The sequence below is a fragment of the Calonectris borealis genome, chromosome 20 (genome assembly GCF_964195595.1).
Source record: "Calonectris borealis chromosome 20, bCalBor7.hap1.2, whole genome shotgun sequence".
NCBI classification, from domain to species: domain Eukaryota; kingdom Metazoa; phylum Chordata; class Aves; order Procellariiformes; family Procellariidae; genus Calonectris; species Calonectris borealis.
The window spans coordinates 5,281,838-5,291,293 of record NC_134331.1 but is presented as its reverse complement, the minus strand read 5'-3'; the positions used below and the strand labels follow the sequence as shown (position 1 = coordinate 5,291,293).

The following is a 9,456-nucleotide window of genomic DNA, read 5'->3' as shown; positions in this document are numbered from 1 at the left end:
CCCAAGCTGCTAAAGGTAATAAATGTAATAAGATAACGTTACGCCATGAAGAGTGATGCTTTTACCGATTAGTTAGTCTGCAGCTTACATTTTGTGGTTACTGAAGATAGATCAAATGGGACCTACTCTGAGAGGGAAGAGCTTCTGCAAACACACAAAATCCTTTTTTAGGATCTGTGTTTGAATGGCAGACAGTAAAAAGGCACAAGCCACTACAATGTGCTGTGTAGACACTTTCAACCATTTCTTTCTAAGGCGTAATTAGGCGCACCCACATAACCACGCAGACGTACACATACACAGACTGACATACACATTCACAGCAATCTTGGATCCAAAAGAGAAAAAAATCAGCCATTTGCTAAAGGTCTTTTTTTTTTTTCCCCTAGTTTAGAGGTGACTTTTTATTTCAATCATCTGAGCTGAACATTTTGAGAAAAGAGTAAAAACACAAGGGGGGAGAAGGAGGGATGCAGTGTTTTGAGTCAAACGGCCGTTGAGGGCTGTGATGCCGTTTGTGTGCAGGAACAGTGGCATCTAGTGGGCAGTTTTTCCGACGAGAAAAGACAAAGTTAGCAGACATTGAATATAAAACAAGTAAGCGATTAAAGCTAATGGTAGGGTTATCACTTGCATAGATGAAAGGTTTCCCCAAGTCTGTTGTAATCCTTTTCTGTAAAAGCATTTGGAAATCAACTATTTTGCCAATTTTGCCATCTTCAGTATAGATATTTCAGAACATTTGTTCTTCCTATTTTCATTATATTAAGCCCTCTCAAGGCGTTCATATGTAAATTCTAATTGCTTAATGTCATATAGGTTATCATAAATCTTCACCCAGTAGGAAAGCTAATGGTTTGCATGCATGTATAAAAGTCTAGCATTTTTCCCCAAGATTTTAGACGTGGGCAAAAATAAACCTCCAACTAGTCCTAGAACACGCTTGATCTAGTTCAGCTTTAGATGATTTCAAGCACAGCATGGCTTTGAAGGAAAGATCTATGTAAAGGAAGAGAATAAAAACGCAGTAGAGCAGACACACTGAAGGACTCTGGAAAAAGCTTGGTTACATAATTTCTGTAGCTATAACTAACTATAATGTTTATGCAGTGTTAACCTTTTTTGCTAAGTATGTATGAGTTTTTTCACTGCTGAGTCATAATAAATGGTTGAGTTTATTTATATCTGACCCTAAGATCCTATTCTTTTATTAGTCCACTGGATTACATGTAAAACTGTATATATTTTATGGACATACAGAAATGTATAATAAGCAGGATGAGGGATTGCTACATCCATGGCAATAGTCTAAAGCAGTCACATTCATGCCTTCCCTCTCGCTTTAGACTGCAGGGTTTGCCAGTGCTGAGCAAACTTCTGAAAGTCTGCTGTGCTGTGCTGGCTTCCTCTTCTTTGGCTGTCTCTCGGGTAGGTTGAAGGGTGTTTCTCTGTTTACTTGCAGGGCCCAAATTAATTTGTATGAATGGAGGACCTGGCTTCTTAAACCTGGCAGAAGAGCTGGATGTCTTAAAAAGAAATATCTTGGCTGTGTTCTTCATGATTACAGAGGCACTGATAGGCTTCAGTCTAGGTTTTTCTTCTTTACCCCCATAATTTTCTGTTCTCTCTGTTTTTCTTTACTTTTTTCACTCTTTATTCTGTATGTTTCAAACTTTCCTATATGGTGTCTGCTGTTTTTCTTGTCTTGATGGACCAGGAGGTACTTCAATGGTCAGTTCCACCACAGATACTTTTAAGAGAGAGTTTACTTTTGTAAAGAAGCTTAAATGCTGGAATTCTAGAAACACCGGTAATGGTTTTTATTTGAATCTGAGTGCAAACATGGGTTCGCTCTTTTGCCAATGGTCTGGATGAATCGGCCTGATACAAATGTGGGCTAAAGACTATTAACACTATACCAAAATTTTTTCCCTTATGAAGTGGGAGAGAGCATGGAACAGGCACCTGGAAGTACTTCACCTTTCTATGTTTCTCGTTTTCTCTTTGTAAATTAGACATAATAATACTTCACTTTTCTTTGGAGATACCTATGTGAGATCCTTCAACCCTAATGTGGAAAAGCAAACCTAAAAACAATAAGCAATCTCTATTCCACGTGTTTGCTTTAGGATTAGCTCAGTGTTACTGAGGTAGACCTAGAAGCTACTATTTAACCTTACTAACTCATGACTGAATATAACTAGATGGGAGTTCTTTTATTTCAGCGAAGTACTTAACTTTCACTGGGTGAAAGTTGGCATAATTGGGATCGGCATGAATTTTTCACTGCGCAAGAAAAACAGAGCCAGGATTTTTAAGGACTTTCACTTCAATGGAGATATGCAAATTGAGATCTATGTATTAAGAGTATTATGAATGAAGCACACAATAGCAGCCTGATTATACTTTTTTACACTCCCAGATTTAATCTATGATTTCATCTTGACAGTAGGGGAAAGCAAGCCTTTGATGCTTTGAGATTTAAATTATTTCCTTGGCATCATCTAGGAGAGCTCTCTTACTGGAAGGAAAGTACACTAGAAGGACTGTTGATCTATTTTAGCCTACCAAATGCTCTGTTGCAGCCGTAATTACCTTATGTATCTTCATAAAATTGTTTTTTGTTTTGCTACCAGTCCTCAGGCTCTTAGTGTGACTGCAGCGAGGAACTCTGAAAGTTACTTTGGTCCATTCATAACCAATTCTATTGCCATTACAGATCGTAACAGTCATGTAAGAGCCATCAAGACATTTTTCTTGTTTTGCAGGTATCATAAGTTTACCATCTGACTGTATGAGATATTCTATACCAAGGCATAAGTTATAAAGGCACACAGGCAGAAAAGGGATGGTTGTATACATGTGCCTGGCAGAATTATAAAGGAAAGGGAGAAGTTGTGCAGAGAAACTAGAAAATTATTACACTGCACCAAAATTGTTCCCAGTTGCTGATCTTAGAAAGTCCTCTGGTGTTTCCTTAGTACTTTGCAATACTGAGCCTCACTTCCAGTGATTTTTGTCAGCCTATGGTATGGGAGACCAAGGTAACAAAATAATCTGAAAATGGATTTGAATCAAGCTTTTATTACGAAACAATACATGAAATGCTCATCAGGCAATTAAACATAGATTAGTGTTGCATAAATGTTATGTCTTCATACAATATTGTTATTTAACCTACAAAACTGTAACTAAGGATTCCTCCAAAGTCCAGAGAGCTGGCCTTGACTTCATGTTTATATTCTCCTATTTTCTATGGACCTCTCCCTCTAAGTTCCTTTTGCTTCAGACAGTCTAAAGCTGTACCCTTAAAAAGCATACTCTAGGACTAATCAGTGATTCATCCTTGTCCATATCTCAGAAACTGGGGGAAACCCTTGGTCTATTTATTCGTGCATGCAATCATTACTGGTAGAAAATATATGGTGGTCTGTAACATATCTAGCCATTTATAGTTGGAAGTTTTGCTATATCAGTGGGATGGCACTGTATTGCAAAGAGGTTCAGCTCTACAATGAGCACGTAGCCAATGCAGGAATAATCTTGTCCTCCTTAACACAACCACAGTATATATCCTCTTCAGTGCCCATTAAGACATCTGCAGAAAAAGAAAAAAATATAATTAAAAACCATGCTGACATATGCCATAATAATAACATACAAAGGTCTTTAAATCATTTAAGCACTTTTCTAACATTCATTCTTCACAATCGCCTGTGAGCAGCTGTTGTGAAGAATTACAGTAGCTAAGTGAGCCAGCTTTCAACTGTGTCTCAGCTGGAAGATTTTTTGAAAACTGCCAACTTATCTCCTAGGGCTAAGGTTTGGGAATTTTATGTTTTCGTTTTTAAATAAGTTTCAGACCTTTGGCTTATCGTGAATTAATGTAGCTCCATTAAAGTCTACCACAACATCCAGATTTTCGAAGGTAGATATGTACAGGTACAAATAGATAGCAGAATTTTAAGCAGGCAAACTTTCTGTCTTTTGAAACAGATCAGCCCTGACAGACACCATCTTTGTATTCTACTGCTTAAATGTTTTTGAAAGTATGGAGCTAAATTTGCAACTTTTATGTTAAAAAGTTAACTGTGAGTGATACAGCATCACTATTATGGTGATGATTCAAATTTATCCCACTTGACAAATTTCATGTCTGTTTAAAGAATGTAAGCAGGAAGGCTTATCCTGTTATAAAAATATACAGATGTAGGTGTATCTTCTTTTTTTGGCATCACAAATGGCTCTTGGGTAACTGGAAGAGTTTGTGATTAAATCTTATATTTTACATGCCTATACGTTCCTTACATCAATACATCACATTTTTTTAATGTAGTCATAAGCTGATACTGCATGCAAAACACACAAGGAAAAAAAGGATGACCATATCACAAACCTAATGTGCATGGAGTACTATTGGGACGTGTCATTTTGTCACCGATTGGCTTGTGAGAGGTGCCTGGTTTCTGAGCTGTGCTTTGGAGTATATTTTCCCACTGAACTCTATGATGCATATGATAGAGGCAATAAAGCAAATGATGCTGTCTATTACACTGATGTTGAAAATCATAAACAGAACTAATAATCCATGCAAGCTCTGTGAAAATGTTCTATGTTAATGTTTACCAGCATGTGTACTAAATAGTGAATTCCATTTAAAAAATCAGCAGCTAGCAAATCTTTACAGCTGAGATACTGGAGAACAGGCTCAACTCCTAGCAGGTCAGACTGCATCTTAAATATCTCAAGGATGACAACTATGAGTTTAATCCTGCCACAGTCCTACTGAGAGCTAAGTGAACAAGTACAAGACTTAAATAGATGAGTTGGAAAAGGAGCACAAGCAGACAGGAGAGAAACAGGAGCAATCTGAAGCATCGTTAATAAGAATGTTGTGCAGTCACCAACTTATATCCATATAGCAGAGAAATGCATAACCAAATGTTTTATTAACGTGAACAGAACTACAGTGACACAGTTGATGCCCAGGACACTTAGGTTTCCTGCCACGACTCTGTTGCCAGACACCTTTCAGCACAAGGTACTTCCTCTAGCCATTGGTTATTCTCTCCTCTTCCAGTTTGTGGCTCTGCCTTTTATTATGAAGAAATAAATATGCACTGTAAAAGAAGTATATATACCGACTGAGGCGTAGGCAAAACCATTAGATTGGATGCACTAAATTCCTGTTGCAGTGTGGGAAGCAATGTGGATTCAACCAGTGTTCAAGGAATTGTTCTTCTGATCTCTGCTCCAAGCGCTGGAGGTAAAGCATATACTCCTATTTAAAGAAAAGAAAAAATAATTTAATTATGTTATCACTCAAGTCTAATGTCAGGCCAATGAATGAGGAGAATTTTATAGCTTATATAAAAGCAATTAGTTTACCCGTTAAAATTATCAAATATAGTGAAATGGTCAGCTTGCCCCAACCTAGCAATATTTAATGAATGACATCATCATCCAGATCAGTAAAGTGTTAAGCAAGAATTTTACAACAATATTCATAAATTAGGAATTATGCATACACATTTCTTATTTGCATATCGACACAGAAGCCTCTGTTGGTCCTGAGGGTACAGAAGGATTCTCACAGATAGGTCTGTTGTAGCCTCTTTTGAAAATTGATTCCTGCTGATTAAAAAACATTAACCCCTTATAGATCATGTGGCAGTACTCTGAAGGGTTCTAGAGTAGCATGCATCAGCGCTGATTGGTCTTTCCATGATACATAAAATAATGTGAATTTCCCATACTAATTTATCATTTTTTGGTGTAAGCAATAAGTTATCAAATTAAAGTCAGCGGTGTACCCGAAAGCTTGGCCTTCATCAGGAACAAAATTTACTTTTAAAAGTTACAGTCCCAGTGCATATGGGCTTTGTGAACACTAGATATGTTTTTTTTTTCAAAATATACCCCCACTCCTTTGCACAGTAGGTATTGTAGGAATGGAAGCTGTAGCGTAAACCTTTTGCACTGGCCGAGTATTCCCGCTGTCATCCAGTTCTCTGCTCTTTGTGCTGACCAGAGGGTCGGTACACCGGGTGCCAGCAGGAAGCATTAGTATCCTGCCTTTTACTTTTGTGCTTTCTGTCCTCGCAGCCCAGGGAGACTTGGCTCAAATCCCTCTGTGAGACTGCGTTATGAACTTACGGAGAACAGAACTGTATGACTGAGAAGATGCCACATGATAAAAAGCAGGGTCTCAGTCAAAATAAGATTAAAACATGCTGATAACATAAATGACATTTTTAAAATAGTCAAAGATGGCAGATCTTGCTGTCTGTAACAGAACAGGCTTTTTGACTGAAACAGCGCTGTGGAAGTCAAACAGTGTCACAAAGAATTGCAAATTAAATTCCCCAGCTCAGCATGATCTGGCCTAGTACAAACAGCTTTTGCTTAAAATAGATGAACAGAGGTGGGTTCATCCCAGCATTCGTTTCATTCTGCTACAAAGAATCCATACAAAATTCGTTTTTTTCCTTGAGCTGGCGGTAGAACTGTGCTCAGGGATACAGCAGCCATGCACCTTCATTCATAAGGGAAAATCTCCATGTTCCACATGGCGGGGGGGGATAGTTTTTTTTATCAGAAGATATTTCCTTTTCTACTGAAAACCTTGACATTTAATGAGAAAAACAAATACTCTTATGTTTGGGTTTTCTTGCAGAAAGCCAGCATTGTTGTAGAGAAAAAAAAAGGAAATAAAAAGAAGGTTGGAATTTTTCAACAAAGTGTTTGCTACTAGTCCTGGTAGGATGGAAAGTGGCGAGGACGGCGCAGCAGAGGTCGGTAATCAAACACTTCTCTAGCCTCTACTCCCCACCTAGAATCATAGAATATCTCGAGTTAGAAGGGACCCATAAGGATCATTGAGTCCAACTCCCTGCTCCTCGCAGGACTACCTAAAACAAAACCATATGACTAAGAGCATCGTATGTATGCATGAAACTTCCTGTAATACAGGATTTAACTCAATATAACTTCTCTACTGTTTTATTTATTTTGTATCTAATATATGTTGTATTTACTACTTAACATATTGTATAATCGTGGTGGTATATTAAGCATAAGCAGAGATGGGAGCTGTATTCCCGCTAATTTTCAAAATCTACAAGGCTTATTTAATGACAGCTTAGAAATCAACCCAATCCTGAATGTTGTGGGCAGCAGTGAAGCCCAAGCCTTCTGTTTTTTGGCTCTGTTGTACAGTCTTCACTGTACAAGATTGCTAACAAGCATGGAGCAATATTCTTGTGACAGCTTTGATTTGTTGTGGCTGTCACACTTGACAAAGCAGTGTGTACGTCGGGAGTGGTGTACGGCCAGCCACCCAGGACGGCCAGGTGGATTCTTTTTGGCTGGTATACAATAACCATTAGAAATGGAAAACCATTAGCTGTCTCCGCAGTCTGCAGGGTACGTGTCCTAAGGAGTTCAGAAGTGTTCAGCACCTTGCTAAACTCAGCCCCGGGTATTCGTCATACATGCACAATCTATTGTGTGCTTTCTAGCTTCTGTGGGTTTTGCCTCTTCAGAACCATGTAATTTTAGCACAGTTTATTTACTTTGGAAAGAAATAGGCAGTAATTTCAAAATACCTTAAGTACCTCTTGAGAAGTGCAGAATTATATATTACATCTTGTCAAAGCAAGTAAAACAGAAGGCTCCTTAATTCTTTTACTTTTTCTTTTGCTGTCGTATGGTTTAAAAATAAATAAATGTAAATACTGCATGCAAAAACAATGCTGTTGCATTAAGCTAGCCACTAAAAACTTCTACAATACCATAACAAACCATCCTATCTGTAGCATTCATAAATAAGTGAATGAAAGTAAGTGATTTTAAAAGCTAGTTCAGAACTACCTCAATCTCCACACTGACCACTGACACCTACATCCCCTTTCTGCTTTGAGTGCAGAATGTACTGTAAGCAGAAGATATTTCCTGTTACTTAGTTTTTCAGGAACAACCTGATGAAATCCACATTTCTATAAATGAAAAGCCACTTTCTTCTCAATAATTTAATCGGCATTTTTGAACTATGATAAATAATTTCCACATTCTGCAAGCATACATTTCCTGAGCAATATTCAGCACTTACAGAATGCTACTTAACAGTAACTGAAAGAATGTAAAGAGGTTTTTTAATATTTTAAGGAAGAACTCAGCAGCTTAAAAGGGTGATAGTCATAACATATTCCTTGGAATTAAATCTATAGAAATTTAATACTAAGCACAAATGTTTTGGGGGGTTTGGTGGGGTTTTTTTTTAGTTAATGTAATTTAAAAATAAATATCATAAATCACCCTCATTGGCTCATCAGGGAAACCAGCTTTTCTCGGTCTGTCTTCACGACGAGTTCTCAGAATCTGTTTGGCGTCTTTTTCAGTCAAAATTGGTGAAGTGTCTAAAGACAGAAAAGCAGAAATTAGTTCTGAAATTACCAAAAAGTTAATATTTTATCTGTCAGTTGTAAAATGAAATTATTCCAAACCTGATTTTTGTCTATATACAAAGTGTTCTTTCATTACAGTCCCTTCCCAGGGGATATTGCATTCCAGGGGATATGAGTGGAATTTTAAACCATTTTTATACTTATGCTTTCTATAGTTCTACCAGTATGAAGCAAGCCCTGCATATTCATGTTACTCTCTAAAATGAGAAAATATAACAGCACCATCTAACCGCTGACATTAGTAACTCTTCCAATTCTTTGTTCTTTTCTGTGTTGCTTTACTTTTTAGGATTATTTTTGAAAGTAATGAGTTAGACTTTCGTTGCAAAGGAGAGATTGCATCGAACATTTTGCTTGCAGGACCTTGGTAAAATAATATTAAAATAGTAAGCGTGTAAAATAAAACTTTTTGGGTTTAGAATAAATTACTACAGTGTGGTAATGCAGAGCGTAAAATACCTAATACAATAGCATGATTGTTAAAAATCAAATAATGGAAAGCCTGCAATATAAAAATGATTAAGTATTTAAAATGAAATACGAAGATACTAAAATACAAGGCTGACAAACTAATACTATTATAATATGCTCTGCAGCTCTACATACATATGCAGGTTTGTTTTATATAAACTCCTACCTGTAAAAGCGGTCATGAGGACCGAAAAGAAGACAACCACAAGTAACTTCATTTTGATTCTGCTTTCTCTCAGTCTGTTCCAAAATGAGTAACGTTGACTGAGGCATTAGCCTATTTGAAGTACTACGTCAGTCACAGATGTTTGTTTATGCTTCAACTAATTTGAGTGATAGTATGATTTTGAAGACATCTGGCCTGAAGTTTTGAATATGGCTATTATCTGCTCAGACATTCTCAGCGTACCTCTGTTCCTGAGGGAAAGAAAATAGAAGACCATTTTTCCACTTCAGGCTTCAGAGTTACGTTGGATATTTTAGATTTGTGAAAATAAAACACATGACCTTACATCTAGCA

General features: G+C 37.2%; 1 protein-coding gene across 1 annotated transcript; it reads right to left on the bottom strand.

Moving 5' to 3' along the window:
- Positions 1-3,068: 3,068 nt before the first annotated feature.
- Positions 3,069-9,228, bottom strand: C20H17orf67 (chromosome 20 C17orf67 homolog). The gene is made up of 4 exons (XM_075170093.1): positions 9,103-9,228; positions 8,317-8,417; positions 5,142-5,281; positions 3,069-3,598 (listed from the first exon to the last, which is right to left on the bottom strand). The coding sequence occupies exons 1-3, from the start codon at positions 9,152-9,154 to the stop codon at positions 5,165-5,167; spliced, it is 270 nt and encodes an 89-aa protein (XP_075026194.1). The 5' UTR covers positions 9,155-9,228; the 3' UTR covers positions 3,069-3,598; positions 5,142-5,164.
- Positions 9,229-9,456: the final 228 nt, after the last annotated feature.